The sequence below is a fragment of the Pelodiscus sinensis genome, chromosome 23, assembly GCF_049634645.1.
Source record: "Pelodiscus sinensis isolate JC-2024 chromosome 23, ASM4963464v1, whole genome shotgun sequence".
NCBI lineage: Eukaryota > Metazoa > Chordata > Testudines > Trionychidae > Pelodiscus > Pelodiscus sinensis.
Genome location: NC_134733.1, coordinates 23,721,959 through 23,741,680, shown reverse-complemented (window position 1 = coordinate 23,741,680; position 19,722 = coordinate 23,721,959). Strand labels below are relative to the sequence as shown.

The following is a 19,722-nucleotide window of genomic DNA, read 5'->3' as shown; positions in this document are numbered from 1 at the left end:
ACCCAGCCACTATGCACATGTACCCCTGCAATGGACCGGCTCAGCCGGCGAGATGGGGTGACATGGGAATCCATCACTGCTCCGAGGCCAGACAAAGACAGCTCTTTGGGGTGCACTTTTATACACAGCTCTCAGGTTACCACCGCCTGTTGCTTAGTTACCACCGCTTACCGCATGCAAGGGGGGTTTAATGACTGTCCATCATGCTGCCAGTGTAGACCCTGTCCGGAACCTGGGTCGGTTTGTTCCTGTTGCCTGTGGGGGGTGCGCTGGTACTGAGATGTCTCCTCAGGAGGGGCTGTGTTCCCACCCCTCTGGAATGTGTTCACGGCTGTGCCTAGTCCTGCGTAGGTCTGAGCGTTTCTGCAATATCAGCCCTGCTCCTGCCAGGCTCCGTGAGCAGGGCCTGCCTCTCGCTCACAGCCTCACTCGGCTTTATATTCGCCAAGTCTTGACCAATGTGCCTAGGCCTCGGGCCGCCCACCTGGCCTGTGCTACCTGGGCTTACGCTTTAGGCCCTCCTCCTACACCAGCGAGACTCAACTTCCAAGGGGTTCATCTTACCCGACAGCACCGCGCCAGTGGCCCTGCCGAGGGCCTTTCACACCGTGTGCTTCGTTGTTGCTGTTTCAGACAAAACAGAAACGCCTCTGGTGTTCCAAGAGGAAAAGGAACTAACAGAGCTGAAGCCCAAGAAGCCAGCTGAGAGCCAGGTAGGGGGGCTCCTTTCACCCTCCTTTCCTTGAGAGCCAAGCCCCGTTAACAGCACATGCAGTGCCCCAGGCTGCACCCAAGTCTGTCTGCTTCACCGGACCCTGTGTGGGCTCCCTGCCCGCCAGCCAAACCCGACTGGGGGTCGGACACAGAGCATTAAGAAAACCCTTCCCTCCCAGCCCAGGTCTGGGCTGCCTCTCCCGAACGGCGGCATATTCTACTGTCTCTGGAACAAGGGGCACTCTGCCAGCATCGCTGCCTTGTGGGCTAGCACCCTCCCCACGAACGGCTTTCGGCTGCCACCCCTTCCTTGAGCGTGCCAGCAGCGTTCCCACAGCTTGGCCTGCCTGACATGCTGCCCAGGGTGACTTGTAGCACGCCTCTTCCCGCTGCTGGTCCGCATGCTGCCCGGGGTTCTCGTAGCACGCCACCTCCCGCTGCTGGTCCGCACACTGCTCGGGGTGTCTCATAGCACGCCACCTCCCGCTGCTGGTCCGTACACTGCTCGGGGTGTCTCATAGCACGCCACCTCCCGCTGCTGGTCCGCACGCTGCTCGGGGTGTCTCGTAGCAAGCCACTTCCCGCTGCTGGTCCGTACGCTGCTCGGGGTGTCTCGTAGCACGCCACTTCCCGCTGCTGGTCCGTACGCTGCTCGGGGTGTCTCGTAGCACGCCACTTCCCGCTGCTGGTCCGCACGCTGCTCAGGGTGTCTCGTAGCACGCCACTTCCCGCTGCTGGTCCACACGCTGCTCGGGGTATCTCATAGCACGCCACTTCCCGCTGCTGGTCCGCACGCTGCTCGGGGTATCTCGTAGCACGCCACCTCCCGCTGCTGGTCCGTACGCTGCTCGGGGTATCTCGTAGCACGCCACCTCCCGCTGCTGGTCCACACGCTGCTCGGGGTATCTCGTAGCACGCCACCTCCCGCTGCTGGTCCGCACGCTGCTCGGGGTATCTCGTAGCACACCACTTCCCACTGCTGGTCCACACGCTGCTCGGGGTGTCTCGTAGCACGCCACCTCCCGCTGCTGGTCCGTACGCTGCTCGGGGTATCTCATAGCACGCCACTTCCCGCTGCTGGTCCGCATGCTGCTCGGGGTGTCTCGGAGGACGCCACTTCCCGCTGCTGGTCCGCATGCTGCTCGGGGTGTCTCGTAGCACGCCACCTCCCGCTGCTGGTCCGTACGCTGCTCGGGGTGTCTCGTAGCACGCCACCTCCCGCTGCTGGTCCGCATGCTGCTCGGGGTGTCTCGTAGCACGCCACTTCCCACTGCTGGTCCACACGCTGCTCGGGGTGTCTCGTAGCACGCCACTTCCCGCTGCTGGTCCGCACGCTGCTCAGGGTGTCTCGTAGCACGCCACTTCCCACTGCTGGTCCACACGCTGCTCGGGGTGTCTCGTAGCACACCACTTCCCACTGCTGGTCCGCACGCTGCTCAGGGTGTCTCGTAGCACGCCACCTCCCGCTGCTGGTCCGTATGCTGCTCGGGGTGTCTCGTAGCACGCCTCTTCCCGCTGCTGGTCCGTACGCTGCTCGGGGTATCTCATAGCACGCCACTTCCCGCTGCTGGTCCGCATGCTGCTCGGGGTGTCTCGGAGGACGCCACTTCCCGCTGCTGGTCCGCATGCTGCTCGGGGTGTCTCGGAGGACGCCACTTCCCGCTGCTGGTCCGTGTTTTGCAAAGGCCGGGACACACTTCTGCCTCCTTAGCTGGTCCCTGCCGCCCCCGCGTGGCATTATCCCCACCCTGTCGTGAGAGACTGAGGGGGGGGGGGGGGGCGGCTCATTGCTCCGGGGCCGGCTCTACGTCAGCCAGGGTGGACGCCCGAACCGTGCGTCTCTCGCAGTCGCCTGTCCTGTGGCTCGAGGGGCTAATGTGATGTTCCCCCTCAATGTGCAGGGCCCAGCCAGTGCGGAGAAAGCCGAGAGTGACGACGCCCAGGAGAGCCCTGGCAGCGACGAGAAGCCGAGGGAAGAGAAGAGAGAGGAGAGCGAAGAGCCTGAGCCGTCGCCCGAGCAGACGCCGGTGAAAGGTGGGGCAGCCTGAGACTCCGGTGTGACCGCTGCGTGTGCAGCTCAACTGCCCAGCCCCCCACAGTCTGGGGCAGCCCCACCCATCCCAACAGCACTTGGGAGACCCTTTGTGTGCAGTGGGGAGGGGAGGGGGACAGTCGCCCCAGAGCCCAGCGATTCGAAAGGGCCCAGGGCGCCTGCTCCTGCGGCAGTGGCCGGAGCCCTGGGCCCCTTAAAGCGCCGCCTGGAGCACTGGATGGCATGCTCCGAGTGGGTCTGAGGGCTGGCTGCCCCAGCCCCGCCCCTTCCACCGGAAGCCCCGTCCCTTTTGAATGCGGAGCTGGGCGCATACTACCTTGCCCAGGGGCCCGTGAAGGCTGTCGGCTCCCCTGCCTGTGCGCATTAGATGTGGGCGTCTCATGGTTTGATACAGAGGCAATAAGATATGCTCTGTCTTGCTCTCTATCCCTTGTTTAATGATTCCTACCATTCTCTCGGCTTTTTTGACTGCCACCGACTTAAAGTATTACAGCAGGTGCAAACTGGAATAAATATGGACCCTGCATGTAGAACCACAAAAGATCCTGCCATATTTAACTGGAGTCTCACAGTTCAAGCCTCAGTTGTTGTTTGATCATGACCATCTAATCAATATGGCTGTGTCTACACTGGCATGAATTTCCGGAACTGCTTAAAACGGAATACTATTCTGTTTTCAGTTTTTCCGGAAAAGGAAACATTGGCAGGCTGCTTTTCCGGAAAAGCCCTTTTTCCAGAAAAGCGTCTGTGGCCAATGTAGTAGCACTTTTCCAGAAAAGAGCCCCGATCGCCATTTTCGCGATCGGGGCTTTTTTCCGGAAAAGACTACTAGGCTGTCTACACTGGCCCTTTTCCGGAACAGTGTTCCGGAATAAGGACTTATGCCCGAGCGGGGGCAGAATAGTTTTTCCGGAATAGTGGCTGATTTTGTACAGTAGAGCATCGTTGCTTTTCCGGAAATTCAAGGGCCAGTGTAGACAGCTCACAGCTTATTCTGGAAAAGCGGCTGATTTTCTGGAATAAGTGGCCCAGTGTAGACACAGCCTATGAGTAGTTTACCTTCAGTCAAGGTTGAACAAAATGTGTCTATATGGCTAATGTACGTTGCTAATATAGACGCGGTATTAGACTTCATCTTGACCAGATAAAATAGTCAAATTTACATTATTTACGATAGCATGTATTAGCTGAGCGCAAATTAAGCTCAATGTTTCCCCCCCAACACATATGTAGGGTTATATCTTGAAGTCTTGTTTAGCTGGCCTTGTTCTACCCTAAGCAAACACTTGACAATTATTTTTACAGTCAAGACAAATCCTAGGAGATTATCAGTAAAATTTTCAGAAACATCTATATGACTTAGATGCTTGGGAGCCTAATACCATTGAAAGTCAATGAAGTTTAGGAATCTCAGTGCCAATGGAGCTTCTCAAAGTATTGCCATAAAACACTAGTCTAACAAAAGGTTTTGTCATATATACAAGCTTGGATTATGCTACCCAGGGAACACACAATTAATGTAATTTAAATCCAGCACAGAAAGGGTTTACTTTCAGACACTGGCTTTTGTTCTGGGATAGTGAAGGTGTTAGAAGCAAATATTGTTCCTTCCATAAGATTCATGCACTAATTCTGCAGAGTTCCACTCAACCGCCAGCTCAACGTGAACGAATTCAAATTTACCAATTCTCAATGCCAACCACTAACCAGTGCACACCCTTTTAAGATCTCATCTGCAGAGAGATTTTTAGATGAACAAATCCCAACACTGCTTCTTCCCAGCAGATAAGTAGAGATATGTGATAGTCACCTACCTTTGAACGCCATACAATGCAACCCTGCTCAAAACAGGTGTGTAATTGTAAAATCACTAGCTGCTGCCTTCACTACAGTTTCCCACCACTATCTAGCATAGGTAAGGCCTTAAAAGCAATGACACCATCGCTACTAACTGCAGAGCTTAATGGGACGGAGATAATTGGAAAGAGACAAAATGGCTGTGTCTAGACTGACAAGTTTTTCCGCAAAATCATGTGATTTTGCAGAAAAACTTGCCAGCTGTCTACACTGGCCGCTTGAATTTCTGGAAAAGCACTGACCATCTCATGTAAGATTGTCAGTGATTTTCTGGAAATACTATGCTGCTCCTGTTTGGGCAAAAGTCTTTTTCCGAAAGACTTTTGCGCAAAAGGGCCAGTGTAGACAGCACAGGACTGTTTTCCACAAAAAAGCCCCGATGGCGAAAATGGCGATCAGGGCTTTTTTGCGGAAAAGCGCGTCTAGATTGGTCACGGACGCTTTTCCGCAAAAAGTGCTTTTGCGGAAAAGCATCCTGCCAATCTAGACGTGCTTTTCCAAAAATGCTTTTAACGGAAAACTTTTCCGTTAAAAGCATTTTCGGAAAATCATGCCAGTGAGGACGTAGCCAGAAAGTTCTCATCAGGATGGGAAACTGGCTCAGGAGGCAGACGTTCATAGTTAACAGTGGCAAAGGCCAATCAGGCCAGTAACACTGACATACACCTTTGGGCCTAAGCGACCGGCTTTTTATCAGACTTGAGGCTTTCTCCATCTCACCCCAGAGACGCCAGGCTTCCTCCTGGCCTCCCGCCAAGCAGGACCGGCACCCGCCAGCCGCGGTGCCCGGGGCGTTAGCAAGAGGGGAAAGGCGAAGCAGGAGTCGCAGCTCTAGGCTAGGAGCTGGAGCTATTCTGAGCCACGGGCGCAGCTGCAAGGGCTGGGAGACGGGGGCTAACGTGGCAGTGGGGCGCTAACGGGGTGGGCTGAAGCTGCGTTATCTGGCAGACAAGTGCCCCGTTGGCCGCGCGTCTGCCAGCTGTAGTGTGCGGGCAAGCAGCTACTTTGCAATTTGAAAGAGGAATGGCAGATCCCTCCGGTGCTCCTGGTGGTCACTGCTAAGCAGCGCTCTGCGCAGGAGCCTCCTGTCACGGCCTCTTTCATTCCCACAGATGAAGCAATTCAAGGAAAGGAAAAGCCCCTGGAAACGCCAGAATTCAAGGCCTTCCAAGGCAAAGGGGAAGACAAAGAATTCAAGCCAGGTACGGTGCCATGTCCTGCGTTGCAACCGACAGGTGATCAAACCGCGGCGTCGCACGTGGTGTGTGCGGGAGGAGCAGGTGTGCGGGTGGGTGTGTCTCTGATGTGCATTTGGCCTAATCGTGCAAAGGGGACTATTGAAGTAGCAACGGCCGTGCTTTCACATGTGCGTGGTGGTGGCGCCGACAGGCTGTGAACTCGCCTATGTAGATCCAGCCCTGTAGGGGGTAGGTTTCATTCGGACGTGCAAGGGCATTCATAGCCGGGTTGGGCCCTGGACACCGCAGCACCGTGTGGGGTGGCAGCGCACCTGGGAGCCGTGTACCCGGTCGCTCCCATCTCTGGCTTGGGTTCGGGGCGGAGGCGAGGGCCCAGCTCATGCAGTCTGTGAGCGAGCCGGACCGGCCGCGGGGGGCATTCAGGGGCTGTCTGCGCCAGCGGCTTTCGAGCTTTTTGTCTCATGACCCAGTTGAAGAAAACTGTTGATGCCGCAACCCAACGGAATGTGACCGAGTGCGGGCTCCGGGGTGGGGCTGAGAATGGAGCGTCGGAGTGTAAGGGGGCTCCAGCTTCGGGGGCAGGAGGGGCTTGCCTCGAGCAGAGCCGCAGGGGGCTAAGGCAGCTTCCTGCCTCTCCTGGCCCCGCAGACCACGCTGTGCCCCCAAAGCAGGTTCCCAGCCAGTGGGCGTGTGTGTGGAGCTAGTGCTGGGGTGGGGGCAGTGTGCAGAGCCCTGTGCGCTCACCCCTCCCCATGTAGGATCCGGACCTGCAGCGGCTGCTTCTGGGGCGCAGCGCAGTTTATGGTGCCAGGACAAGCAGGGAGCTGCCTTAGCACCCCCCCGCACTGGTCCCCTGCTCCCCCTGCAGCAACAAGCCCCAGTGCCCAACATCCCCCCCACTCCTTGTCTACACTGCAGTTAGACACCTGTGGCTGGCCCGGGCCGTCTGACGCCGGCTCCCTGGGCTCAGGCGAAGCGGCTCCTTAATTGAGGTGTACGGCATTTGGGCTCAGGCTGAAACCTGAGCCCTGGGGCCCTCCCAGGCCCAAACATCCACACTGCAAAGAAACGGCCCCATAGTGCAGCCCAGCCACGAGTGTCTCATTGCAGAGCGGACCCCCGTTAGCGCCCCGCTGCCACGTTAGCCCCCGTCTCAGCCCTTGCAGCTGCGCCCGTGGCTCAGAATAGCGCCAGCTCCTAGCCTAGAGCTGCGACTCTCCTGCTTCGCCTTCCCCCCTCTTGCTAACGCCCCAGGCACCGCGGCTGGCGGGTGCCGGTCGTGCTTGGCGGGAGGCCAGGAGGCAGCCTGGCGTCTGCTGTGTGGGAGCCAGGTTTAGGCGAGGGCTCCTGAGAGTCACAGGGCAAGGCTGAGACACGAGCAGTCGGCGGCGTGCCTGATGTTGCTGTCTCGGGTGCGCAGAGGACGCCAAGGCGGAGGAGAAGGAGCCAGGCGAGACTCAGCAAAACGGTGAAAAGGAGGAAGAGGAGGATGGGAAGAAGGAGGATAAAAACATCAACTTCAGATTCATGTTCAATATCGCGGATGGGGGCTTCACAGGTAACAGGGCTGGGGGCTGGGACAGGATCCCAGTCACTCGTACAGGGTTGGCAAGCAAACGCTGCACAGTCTGACCACAACGGGCAGTCCCAGGGCACCTTACAGACTAACAAAAATACAGAGCGAGGATCATGAGCGTTCGTGGGCAAAGCCACTTCCTCAGGCGAGCTGGAGTGGGACAAACAGGAACCCAGAATTGATGACAAAAAAGACGGGGGAGGATGCCTCCTTCTCGCCATTGCCTGTTTCTAACGCTTAGGATGCGTCTAAGGATGCACAGGACCCACGAGGAGAGGCTGTGGCATTTGGGCTAAATGTTTAGTCTGCAGAAGAGAAGAGTGAGGGGGGATTTGAGAGCAGCCTTCAACTCCCTGAAGGGAGGTTCCAGAGAGGCTGGAGAGAGGCTGTTCTCAGTAGTGACGGGTGGCAGAACAAGGAGCAATGGGCTCAAGTTACAGTGGGGTAGGTCTAGGTTGGATATTAGGAAAAACTCTTTCCCTAGGCGGGTGGGGAAGCCCTGGGCTGGGTTCCCTAGGGAGCGGGTGGAATCTCCATCCCTAGAGGTGTTTAAGTTCCGGCTGGACCAAGCCCTGGCTGGGCTGATTGAGTCGGGGTTGGTCCTGCCTAGAGCAGGGGGCTGGACTCGATGACTCCTGAGGTCTCTTCCCACCATAGAATTCTACGATTCTAACTCCCCATGAGCGGTTGTAATTAAATCTATTGCCTGCCAGCTGCATGTGGGTGCTCAGGACGCTTGTAGCTAGGCCCCAGTAACCCAGCTTTTGGCTGTAGGCGTCCTTCCAGCAGCATGCATTCCCTGGGCCGAGGGTGTCCTTTCGATGAGTGAAGGATAGATCCTTCCTTGCTCGCCAGCCAGAGCGAGGCTGAAAGCCGCTCAGGAGGAGAAGGCGGAAGGTGGGGTGTTTGTGAGACCCGCTGTTGGGCTGGAAGGGGGGAATTCATGTCGGGGCGGGAGGACGTGACGGCCTCCCTGCAATGGGCCAGCGGCCTGGCACAGGTGGCTGCGGGCAGGAGTCCATGCGCGCAGGCGGGCGCGTTGCCATGTGGCCTGCTGACGGGGCCGCGTCGCTTTCTCAGAGTTGCACACGCTGTGGCAGAACGAGGAGCGAGCCGCCGTCTCTTCGGGCAAGATCTACGACATCTGGCACCGGAGGCACGACTACTGGCTGCTGGCGGGGATCGTCACGTATCCTTGAGCGTGGGGCCGAGGAGGCAGTGGTGAGGCCGGGCCGGGGCGCTTAGCGGGAGTGAGATCTTTGACAGCACGTTGCGCTGGAGCAAATTCCCTGGTCGGTCTGACCCAGGCTCCTCCGCTGGCACGTGCTGCCCGGAGGCCTTGTCACCCAGGGCCGCGAAGCGAACACCCAGGGCTTCCCCGTGAGATTGCTGGTGGGACTCTGGCCTTTTCCCTTAACGGCCCGCCCTGCCCAGCCACGGCTACGCCCGCTGGCAGGACATCCAGAACGACCCGCGCTACGTGATCCTCAACGAGCCCTTCAAGTCGGAGATCCACAAGGGGAACTACCTGGAGATGAAGAACAAGTTCCTCGCCCGCCGGTTCAAGGTGAGCCGGGGGGCGGGGGCCCTGCTGGAGCTTGCCCGAGGGCGGGGGTGGGTTCTGGCGCCAGGCCAGGGCGTGGCAGGGAGCCCACGGCACCCACTGCCCAAGGCATGGGCTGCAGGCAGGCGGCGTCCCCACGCGCTGCTTAGCTTGGCCCTCCACGAGGGGGCAGCCGAGACCGGTGGGAGGGCGATGAGTAGCCTCCTCGGTCTCAGTGGCCCTCGACCCTCTGGGCTTCCTCCTGCGGCCTGCACGCCCTGCCCCCCGCCCCACGTGGCTCTCGCACACCGGGGCACCGCGCTTCCTGCGCCCACCCCTCCTTCCCAGAGCCGGTGTGCCGCCCGCCAGCCGTTCCCAAAGTGCTGGGACGGGGGTCCGGTGCCCTCGTGCGAGAGTGTGTGGGTGATGGTGGGGGTCGCTCACCATCGCTCTAGCCCCTTGCCTAGGCCATGGGCCTCTGGCCAGGTGTCGGGCCCGTGGCGCGTGTGGGTGAGCATCGGCCCCGGGCCCTCAGGTCTGACCAGGCTCAGCCCAAGGAGCTGCCGTGGCCTGGAGTGAACTTCCCTGGGTAGAGATCAAGTGTCTTGTGGTGCCCCACATCCGAACGGGCTTGCCTGCCAGATCCTGCCCCCCCACTTGCCACGGGCTGGCCCCAGAGGGGCTCCTCCTGCTCCTTCATGGCCTGGCGCCATCACAGCTGCTGGCACTAGCCGCCTCTCCCCCTCAGCCAAACCGCGGCCCCGGACCGCCCCTCCCTTTCCCCCGTGAGAAGCCCAAAGGGGAGGGGAAAGTCCGCCCCCCCTCCTGGGCCCCGGGGCAGTCAGAGGGCTGGTGGGCGGGTGGAAGCCCTGACTCGGCTGTCTCTCAGTTGCTGGAGCAGGCCCTGGTGATCGAGGAGCAGCTGCGAAGGGCTGCGTACCTCAACATGAGCCAGGACCCCAATCACCCAGCCATGGCCCTGAACGCCCGTCTGGCGGAGGTGGAGTGCCTGGCCGAGAGCCACCAGCACCTCTCCAAAGAGTCCCTGGCCGGGAACAAGCCTGCCAACGCCGTCCTGCACAAAGGTACGTCCGCCCGCCTGCTCCCCCCACGGCCTCGCTAGCCGGCCCACGGGCTCTGGGGCCGCGGCGGAGCCCCTCTGGCACAAACCCAACTGGGGCTGGCAGGTGCCTGTCTGTGTTCCCCTGGCCTGGGCTGCCCGTGTCCCAGCCCACAGGGCGGGCGCGGAGGGAAATGCGAGTGTGCCGTGGCGTGCCAGAGCCGACCTTGCCCAGGCCAGAGCAGAGACGACATGGAGCCCGGTTTGTCGCGCTCAGCAACGCCCCAGCGAGGGGCCGCTCGCCGGGCGGGGGTGTCCGGGGAGTGCCGACGACCCCGGGGCCCACGAAGCGTGGAGGAGGGAGTGCTTGGCCGGTGCCCACACACGTGTGTTGGGACTGTCGGAGCAGCCCACGGGCCGTTTGGATCTGGGGCCTTGTTCTAGGGCCGACCTGCCCAGCACAGGGGCCGCGAGAGGCTTTTGGCAGTTCCCACCCAGCCAGGGTAGCCTGGAAAGGGCTTTCCACCCGCTCACAAACGCGCAGGAGACAAAATGCCCCAGGCCCGGCTGAGCCACTGTCGGCGCGTGGAGCCAGCCAGGCCGAACTGGTCCAACAATCAGAGGCGGCTCCAGTCGTCCCCTTCCCCCGCAGCCAGTCTTGGGTGTCACACGCCGGCCTGTTCAGGTTTTGGGTGCGAGGCCTGAGCCTCCCGCTGCCCCCGGGAGAGTAGATCCACAGGCGCAGGATGCCAGGGTTGTAGTCTAACAGAGGAGCCAGTGGGGCAACGGGACCAGTCGCATTGGGGGCTGGTGCCTCCCGGGGCACTTCTGGAGGTGTAAGTGTAGCTACCCAATGGCAGCACTGAACCTGGGACCTCCACAGCTCGGTGCAGGAGCCTCTGTACTTAGCTTGAGCTAGAAGCCAGCTGGCTTTCAGCTAAGGCTGTAGCGAAAACTCCTCCTCTCCCGCTGTGCATGGTCTAAGTGCCACTCCATGGGACTGGGAACCCCACCCGATACGGATACACAAGCACCGAAAAGGGTGTTACAAGGAGGAGGGAGAAAAATTGTTCTCCTTGGCCTCTGAGGACAGGACAAGGAGCAATGGGCTTAAACTGCAGCCAGGGAGGTTGAGGTTGGACATTAGGGAAAACTTCCCACCTGTCAGGGTGGTGAAACTGGAATAAGTTGCCTGGGGGGGGGGGTGGAATCCCCCTCTGTGGAGACAGTGGAGAGCAGGCTGGACAGACGCCCCTCAGGGATGGTCTAGATGGTGCTTGATGCCCTCGCGAGGTCCCTGCCAGTTGTAGCATTCTGTGCTAAGCCTGGCTCTATAGCAACGGCAGAACACTCGGCCAGGCCCCCTGCCCCAAACCCTCCCTGCGTTTCCCTGGCGCCAAGGCCAGGACCTGACCTCCCCAGCACGCCAGACTCTTCTGACCCATGACAGGATGGGGCTGAGGCGTGCAGGCCCCTGGCCCAGGCAGTCCGGGAGAGACGTACAAGCAGGGGATGTTCCCTTCCTGTTCCCAACCAGCCCCCGGGAACGGAACCCCGTCTGCTCCCCATGTCTGGCTCTCCCTGGCCCGGCTCGTGTTCCCTCTGGCTGGGGGGGTTCACCCAGCCCTCGGGGGGGGGGCCTTATAACGAGGCCAGTTTACCCAGCCAGTCTGAGCAGGACTTTCACCCCCCCCCCCGACGGTGAAAGAGCCCAGGGCCTGGTGAGAGCTGCTCAGCCGGTTCACCAGCTGTCAATAGTGCCTGGCTGAACAGGTCCGTTCTGCCGGAGCCGGGGCCACTGGAGTCTGGGGACGGAACAGCTGCCCGGGGGCCAGGCAGGTGCCACGCCGGGCGCCGGGCCAGGCCTGGCTTTGGTGAGCCCAGCCCAGGGCCGTCGCCGGGACCTCCCCTGGGAGCCAGTCAGCACTTGGGGGTGCATGGCTCTGAGCCGTGGCGAGCTCTGTCCTTTGCAAAGACCCAGCAAAGCGACACGTTGCCGAGCCCGGGCCTGCTGGCTGCCCTGTGCCTGGAGGGACTTGCCGGTGGGCCGCTGGCTGGGCACGTAGCACCGGGAGGGCGCAGCGGGATTCTGGCCCCGCCTTGGGCAAGGGGCGGAATGAGGGCGCCGGGCCTGCGGCAATCCCTCCGTCAGCACGGCAGCCTGCCCTCAAGCAGGGGAGCGTGTGTGGAGAGCCGCCCCCCACTGCCCACCACAGCGGTGTCCTGCCCTGCGAAGGGATCTCTGCCCCCGCCGGCGCCTGTGTCCCCTCCCCCATGAGGGGGGTGCCGGGAGAGCAGGACCCCGGTGCATCGGCGCCTGTGTCCCCTCCCCCGCGAGGGGGGCACCGGGAGAGCAGGACCCCGGTGCATCGGCGCCTGTGTCCCCTCCCCCGCGAGGGGGGCACCGGGAGAGCAGGGCCCCAGTGCATCGGCGCCTGTGTCCCCTCCCCCGCGAGGGGGGCGCCGGGAGAGCAGGGCCCCAGTGCATCGGCGCCTGTGTCCCCTCCCCCGCGAGGGGGGCGCCGGGAGAGCAGGACCCCGGTGCATCGGCGCCTGTGTCCCCTCCCCCGCGAGGGGGGCGCCGGGAGAGCAGGACCCCAGTGCATCGGCGCCTGTGTCCCCTCCCCCGCGAGGGGGGCGCCGGGAGAGCAGGGCCCCGGTGCATCGGCGCCTGTGTCCCCTCCCCCGCGAGGGGGGCACCGGGAGAGCAGGGCCCCGGTGCATCGGCGCCTGTGTCCCCTCCCCCGCGAGGGGGGCGCCGGGAGAGCAGGGCCCCAGTGCATCGGCGCCTGTGTCCCCTCCCCCGCGAGGGGGGCGCCGGGAGAGCAGGGCCCCGGTGCATCGGCGCCTGTGTCCCCTCCCCCGCGAGGGGGGCGCCGGGAGAGCAGGGCCCCGGTGCATCGGCGCCTGTGTCCCCTCCCCCGCGAGGGGGGCGCCGGGAGAGCAGGGCCCCGGTGCATCGGCGCCTGTGTCCCCTCCCCCGCGAGGGGGGTGCGGGAGAGCAGGGCCCCGGTGCATCGGCGCCTGTGTCCCCTCCCCCGCGAGGGGGGTGCGGGAGAGCAGGGCCCCGGTGCATCGGCGCCTGTGTCCCCTTCCCCGCGAGGGGGGTGCGGGAGAGCAGGGCCCCGGTGCATCGGCGCCTGTGTCCCCTCCCCCGCGAGGGGGGTGCGGGAGAGCAGGACCCCGGTGCATCGGTGCCTGTCTTGCAGTTTTGAACCAGCTGGAGGAGCTGCTGAGCGACATGAAGGCGGACGTGACCCGCTTGCCCTCCATGCTGTCCAGGATTCCTCCGGTGGCCGCTCGCCTGCAGATGTCGGAACGGAGCATCCTGAGCCGCCTCACGAACCGCGGCGGGGACCCCACCGTCCAGCAGGTCAGAGGGGCCCCCAGCAGCGTGGGCAGGCTGGCTGGGGCCAGCGGCGTGGTTCCACGTGGGGCCTGCGTGGAGTGTCCCTTGCAAGGCATCTCCGAGGGCAGTGGGAGTGAACTGGCATTGCTGATGCGTTGACATCTCTTGGCTACGCCTTTCCTGTCCCTACCTGCGGCGGGCCTTGCCCTGCGTTCCCTTGGCAGGCCAGACTGCCCCGGCCCTTCCCCCACGCCAGCACGGGATCAGCACAGCCCTCTCTGGAGACCGGGGGGGTCTGGGAATTGCCCCCGTGACTCCGCTGCACGTCCACAGGGAGCTCAGAACAGCCCTTGTTTTCTCCTGTTTCTCCAGGGCTCCTTCGGCTCCTCCCAGCTCTACAGCAACAACTTTGGGCCAAACTTCCGAGGCCCCGGACCCGGTGGGATTGTCAACTACAGTCAGATGCCGCTGGGACCTTATGTGACCGGTAGGTTGAGATTCCCAGCAGCCCCTTTCTCTAATGCAGAAATTAAAGTGGCAAATTTCGCAAGCAAAGCCAAGGAGCACTGGGCAAGCAAGCTGTTTTCTCTCTTATCAATAGATATTTAGCCGGTTCCAAGATTTTCCTCTGCAGTTCTTATCCCACCTGAGGTAAGGCCACGCTTCTTACTCTCTGCTCAGCGTACCGCACTGTCCCGTCTCGGGCGCTGCCGCAGGCCACGGTTACCTGTCAGCAAGCTGCGAGGTGGCGGGAGTGAATCCCCAATGCACCAGGGTGTAGCCTCCTTGCCCCGCTGCCCCTCACCATGGCCCCTCGTCATGCAGCAGCAGCGCGGGTGGCGTGGGCCGTGGCCGCAGTGAAAGCATCCAGCTTGCAGGGGGGCTGGGGATTCCTCCAGGCAGTCAGCTCGGGGGATCGTGTTCCGAGAGCCGCTGTATCTGGGGCAGCTGCTTAGGAGATGCTGGAGTGGAAGGGTGGGGCCCCTCTTGGGTTCTGACCAGCCATTCCCCAGCCTGGCACCCACTGATGCCAGCGCGTCGCGGTGCCCCTGCCCTCTCCACACCCCTCGCAGAGCAGTGCTAGGCTCCCAGGTGAGGAAATGCACTGCAGCATTGCATGCCGGTCTGTGTTGGCAGAGCCTGGGGCAAGCACCGCTGTGTGCGGAGGGTGGAAACTCAGACCCACCGTTTTGGTTGCTTGGTTGTTGTTCGGGTCTCGTACCCGGGGAAATGTCCTGTTCTTGGCCGCGGCGCCACAGCCTTGCACGTGATGCTAAGTCGCGCCTGGCAGCGCGCACCCAGGGTCACGGAGTCACCGACCCCTTTGCGTTTGGGAATCCGCATTGTGTTCTCTGCGTGTAGTTTCCCCATTCTCGTGCCTTCTGCTCCCGAAGAAAGGCAGTTCTGAGACTGACGTGCCCTGTTGCCTTGAGAATATTGGTGTAGACGTATCCCAGGTACCTCTGCATGGAGCCTCCCCAATTCCAGGTCAGGACTTTGGAAAGTCCAGCAAAGAGCCCGCTCCCAGAGACTCCGGCTCCCAGTGCAGGGGCCACGTCTGGCCAGACTCTTCCCCCTTCCAGGCCTTGCATCCAGTTTCATTTTCCTCCCACGCCCTTGGCCTGTGTCTTGCCCGAGCTGCTAATGAGTGCATTAACGAACGCACTGATCACCGCAACGCAGAGGGGCCGCTGTCTGGCAGTTTACCCGGGGGCGCTGGGACAACGCGCCTTTGGGCTCTGCTGAAGACTCCTCCACGTTGCGGATAATTACCCAAGCGCTGGCTTCCGCTGGCCTCTCGGGGCTGTCGTGTCCGTCCACGGGCCAGGAAGGCTCACTGCTTTGCCAGGCTCATCCCCCCTCGTCCTGCCGCGCTCTGTGGCTGGCCCCGGCGCTTGGGCCACAAGCTGGTAGCTTTCGGAGGTAGCCCGAGGCATGTTCGCTCGTGCACGTGAAAACGGCGACACTGCCTTGGCCCCATTCAGTGCCCACGCAGCTAGTTAGTGTGGGGCCGCGCCGCGCCTCTCTCGGCCGGGAGGGGCTCTCAGAGCCCGGGGGGGGGGCATTCTCCGAGGCATGTGCTGCATGGCCTGCCCAGCACTGTGCCCCGTGACGCCTGCCCGTGAGCCCGATCCTGGCCTGTGTTCCCAGGTGTCTGCACAAAGCGCCTGCCCGGCACCCTGGGACGTGCCTCCCAGGCCGCTGAGGCTCTTTCAGGGTTGGTAGCTGGCTGTTTCCTCCGAGACCCAGGAAACCGGCTCTGTAAACATCCCGGGGCAGGGAGGGGCCCCCTGGCCACCCAACCAGCCCCCCCCAGCATTTTCCGCTGAAGGAAGTGCCCCCCCCATGATTCTGTAAGGTGCCACTGCTTAATAGTGGTGCAGCCGGTGGCTGAGCCCGGCACCTCAGAGCTGCCTGCAGGAAAGTCTTCCTGTCTGGCACCCCTCGCCCGGCCTGTCTGTTGTGTCATCCCCACGGCCCGGGGGCTCGGCCCCCCCGAGAGGCTGGGGTTGGGGTGGGCAGCCTGGCCTGCCATCAGCATGGGAGAGACAGAATCAGTGAGTTGAGGAGCGGAAGGGATCTGGACAGGCCATGGAGCCCAGCCCCCTGCCCTCCCGGCAGGCCCTAGCACCGTCTAGACCCATAGGCGTGTGCAGCACATTTCATTGGGTGTGCACCCAAAGAATTTGTTTAAAATGCACTTTGACCCCCCCATTAGCCACACCCCTGGCCCCTGTTAACCATGCCCCTGGCCCCCATTAGCCACGCCCCTGGAGGTAACCCTCTCCGGGCAAGATGGGCACATGACCAAAAGTAAAAAGTGTCATGTGACCCCCCAACCCAAGGACTTTTCCCACCATCCTCCTACCAACAGGAATTAGTTTGGCCCCCCCCATGCAACTATCCTGCAATTGCATTAATCCACTGTGTGTGACATTAATGCGAGGTTGGGGGGGGAGTGTTCCCTCTAAGAGTTTCCTCCCATGGGCAGAATGAATTTTGTGTTGTGCACCAGTACTGAGTTCATGGGGCTTGTTTGGAAGTGCCATTGTGGAACCCACGTTATTAATAAATATCCGCCTTTCCCCTCTGCTGCCATGTCTCCTCCCCTTGCTCCAGCAACTCCCCTGGTGCCTGCTGCCCCCCAACCCCTCACCCTCCTCTGCTGTCCTGACTCCTGCCCTTCTCACTGCCCTCAGCTCTCCTGTGACCTGCCCCCTTCCACCAGCCCTTCTCTCCTCCCTGTGCCCACTCCTCCTGTAGCCCCACTCTGATCACGTGAGCTACCCCTCCTCATCCCCTCTCCTAACACCTCCCTCGCCTCTCTCCTCTGGTGCTGGTCCCTCCCCTGCAGGTGTCTGCCCTTCTGCTTCACCCCCAGAATCCCCTGGCACCTGCACCTTCCCCTAGCTCTGCACCCTCCTGGTGCCTCCCCCTTCCCTCACTGCCCCTGCCCCCTTTGCCCTTTTTTCCCTGATGCCCATCCCCTCACCACCCTCTGCCCCCATTCCCCTCATGCCCCTCACACATGACTTGCTCCAACCCCACCTTCCTCATGCCTACCCCTTCTGTCAAGCCTTGTCCCAGCACCTCCCCCACCAATCCCCAGTGCCCTTCCCCTCTCCTCTTCCAACATCACCCTGTCCCCCCTCCCACTGACACCTCCCCTCCTGCCCTTCTCCTCATTGTCTCCACTTCCCCCCTAGCATTTGTGTCTCCTCTACCCTGTCCCTTTGGTGCCCAGGGGGTTTGGCGTTGCCGCGGGGGGAAGGGCGGGTTGGGCACGGAGGAGGCACATGCTGGTTTCCTTCGGGGGGGGAGAACCCTGGGAGGAGGCAGATGCAGGGGACTCCCTGCTGCCACTGGCACCCCGCTCCCCAGATCCCACTCCCCTGTCCCCAGCTACAGAACTCTGTTCCCATTCCCGTCCCCACTCCCTGAACTCTGCCCCCACTGGCACCCTGTCCCCTGGCCTCCCAGCACCCTGTTCCCTCTCCCCTGCCCCCAGCCGCAGAACTCTGTCCCCACAAAATGTATAATTATAAATGCTTCATTGTAGATTTAAATAGCATGAATAAAACAGACCATTTATTTCATAACCATAAACACGTGATTTTAATTTTATACATCGCATAATTTAAAAATAAACTGTTTATCAGAGTGTGTAAGTAAGGGCTGGGGATAGCACGTGATGGAGAGGAGAATAGAGAGGGCGGGGCTTCAAGGAAGGGGTGGGGCAGTAGATCTTCGCCTGTTCGGAGATTTAAAACGTGATCTTGGGTGTGTAAAGGCTGGAGACCACTGCTCTAGACCGTCCCGACTGGGTCTGTCTGACCTGCTCTTAACAATCTCCAGTCACGGGGCTTCCCAACCCCTGGGCAGTTAGACAAGCTGCCGGCCAGGGCGGATAAACACTGGCCCAAGCCCCCGACCCTGCCGTGCTGCAGGTTAAGCCTCATGCAGGGAGCAGAGCTGCTCCGGTGATGGAAAGGGCGCTCGGGAGCTGCCGCCTTCCTTCCTGTTAGCACTCGCCTGCCCTGGAGAGCTGCTGTTGGACTAGCCAGCTGCTGCCTGAGACACCCGCGAGTTCCCCACGTTCCCCTCGGCCTGGCCAGCTGCCTGCCCAGGGCTACTGGCCGCAGGCTTGACAAGCCAGCCTGCTTCAAACATTGCTGGCTAGGAGCTGGAGCGGGCAGCCAGAGCCGTGGGTACTGGGCCAGTGGCCGCAAGCCCCTTCCTGTGCAAATGTCACCTTGGCTGTGAGCCGAAAAGCGCGTGCCGGGCGTGGGGCGTGACCGCGGCTGCATCTAAAGACGCCCTGCCTACCCTGCTTGGCTGCCACCTCACACTGCGTTTTTTTTTTTTTGAAGCACGGGAGAGTGGGTGGGCAAAGCCCGCCCACTTTCTAAAAGCCCCTCCCCCAGCCTTGTGGGAGGGACGACTGGACCCGTGTCCAATTAATTACTGGGGACAACTAATGACAAACGGGGCAAGGAGTGCAGGCTAAAGGTTCATAACTAGGGAGCCGGATGGGGACACCGAGCAGAGAACCCCGGACAGCGCCCACTGCTCCTCAAAGCTGTCGATGGAGCCACTGGACGCCGCCCAGAGGAACTCTGCCCGGATACGTGACACGAGGGAGGAGCGGAAATAGGCCCCACAGTCGCAGAGAACCCCCTCGTCCAGCATCTCACTCCTGGTGTTATAGATGGCCCTTTGCTAGGCCAGGAGTAGGCTGATGAGGAGGGCTGGCGACTTTGTGGGGCCACGCCCGGGGTAGCAGGCGCGCCGGGGAGGGGCCTGGCGACCGGCTGCCTGTAACATGGTCGCTTTTGTCCTTGCAGCAACACCCAACGGGCCGCCCGCCAGCCACCCTGATAAAAATGTTGCAGAGTCACTGCCCGATGGGGCAGCCTTGGCACGCCAGGGGCAGCGCGGGGACATCATCTGCATTGAAGACTAGCGCTCGGCCCGGGGGGGCTGGGGCCTCGGGGCGCCTCGCTCCCATTGGAAGGGTTCCTCAGAACACACCGCCCCCGGCCCGTTTCAAGAACTTCTCCGGAGGGGCGTTCATTTCCTTGTACATTTTTTTGCACTTTCTTATCGAAGACTTGAAGAGTTCGTCTTGAGCGCGTGGGCTGCCTCGCGAGGGATGCTCTAGTACCAGTATTTGTCTGTTTTTATTGCTGCGTAGCCGAGGGCCAGGGAGAGGGGCTGGCAGCTCTGTCTCTAGTCCAGTTACTGTACCGTGTCAGGAGCCAGGCTCCATTCTTGCCTGGAGCCCCCTCGGGTTGGTCTGTTTCCATGTCCGTTCTGTGTTTGAGCCACTGCATGCACACGCCGAGCCCTGCTGCCAGCTGCCCCCCGCGAGCACCCAGGAGCACGCTGCGGGCTGCCCGGTAGGTCCTTCGCGCCACTGCCCTAGACCTGGGCGCCTGGCGGGCGGGAGGGGCGTTTGCTGAGTGACTGCACAGTTCGGGTCGAGCAAGCAGCGCGGAGTGAGGGCGGGATGCTGGGGGTGGGGGAGAGCTGCAAGGCCGGCGCTGCCCTTCCCGCCATAGACCTCGGGGGCCAGGCGTGGGAACATGCCAGAACAGGCTGCAGGGCGGAGTGGCAGCTGCTTCCCAGGGATCACGCAGCCTGCGGAGCTGGGTGGGCTCGGAAGCAGGTGACAAGGTCCCTGGTGGGCCCCGTCCTGCCCAAGAACATCCCTCCTGCTCCGGCCTGCACGCTGGGAACACACTGCTGGGGGCTTCCAGGGCCAAAGGGCCGCTTGCCTGGCGCCCTGGCTCCGGGCTAGTGCCCCCAGCAAGGCGGTTAGAGGGCAGCCGCCTTTCACAGCCCGCTCCTGCCGCGAGGGCGACACCGCC

At 61.8% G+C, this 19,722-nt stretch overlaps 1 protein-coding gene across 9 annotated transcripts in view; it reads left to right on the top strand.

Annotated features, from left to right (window-relative positions):
- CHD5 (chromodomain helicase DNA binding protein 5) overlaps nt 1-19,343 on the top strand; it is a 93,024-nt gene extending 73,681 nt beyond the window's left edge. For 8 of the 9 annotated variants that reach the window (XM_075906315.1, XM_075906320.1, XM_075906314.1 and 5 more), the window contains 11 exons: nt 634-713; nt 2,616-2,748; nt 5,737-5,826; nt 7,244-7,381; nt 8,480-8,588; nt 8,834-8,966; nt 9,832-10,027; nt 13,212-13,375; nt 13,724-13,838; nt 13,953-14,002; nt 18,697-19,343. In XM_075906315.1, coding sequence (XP_075762430.1) covers nt 634-713; nt 2,616-2,748; nt 5,737-5,826; nt 7,244-7,381; nt 8,480-8,588; nt 8,834-8,966; nt 9,832-10,027; nt 13,212-13,375; nt 13,724-13,838; nt 13,953-13,960 — 1,166 coding nt within the window. In that variant the 3' untranslated portion in view covers nt 13,961-14,002; nt 18,697-19,343. The remainder of the gene's footprint in view (nt 1-633; nt 714-2,615; nt 2,749-5,736; nt 5,827-7,243; nt 7,382-8,479; nt 8,589-8,833; nt 8,967-9,831; nt 10,028-13,211; nt 13,376-13,723; nt 13,839-13,952; nt 14,003-18,696) is intronic. The other variant, XM_075906319.1, reaches the window with a different exon arrangement.
- The last annotated feature ends 379 nt before the right edge of the window (nt 19,344-19,722 follow it).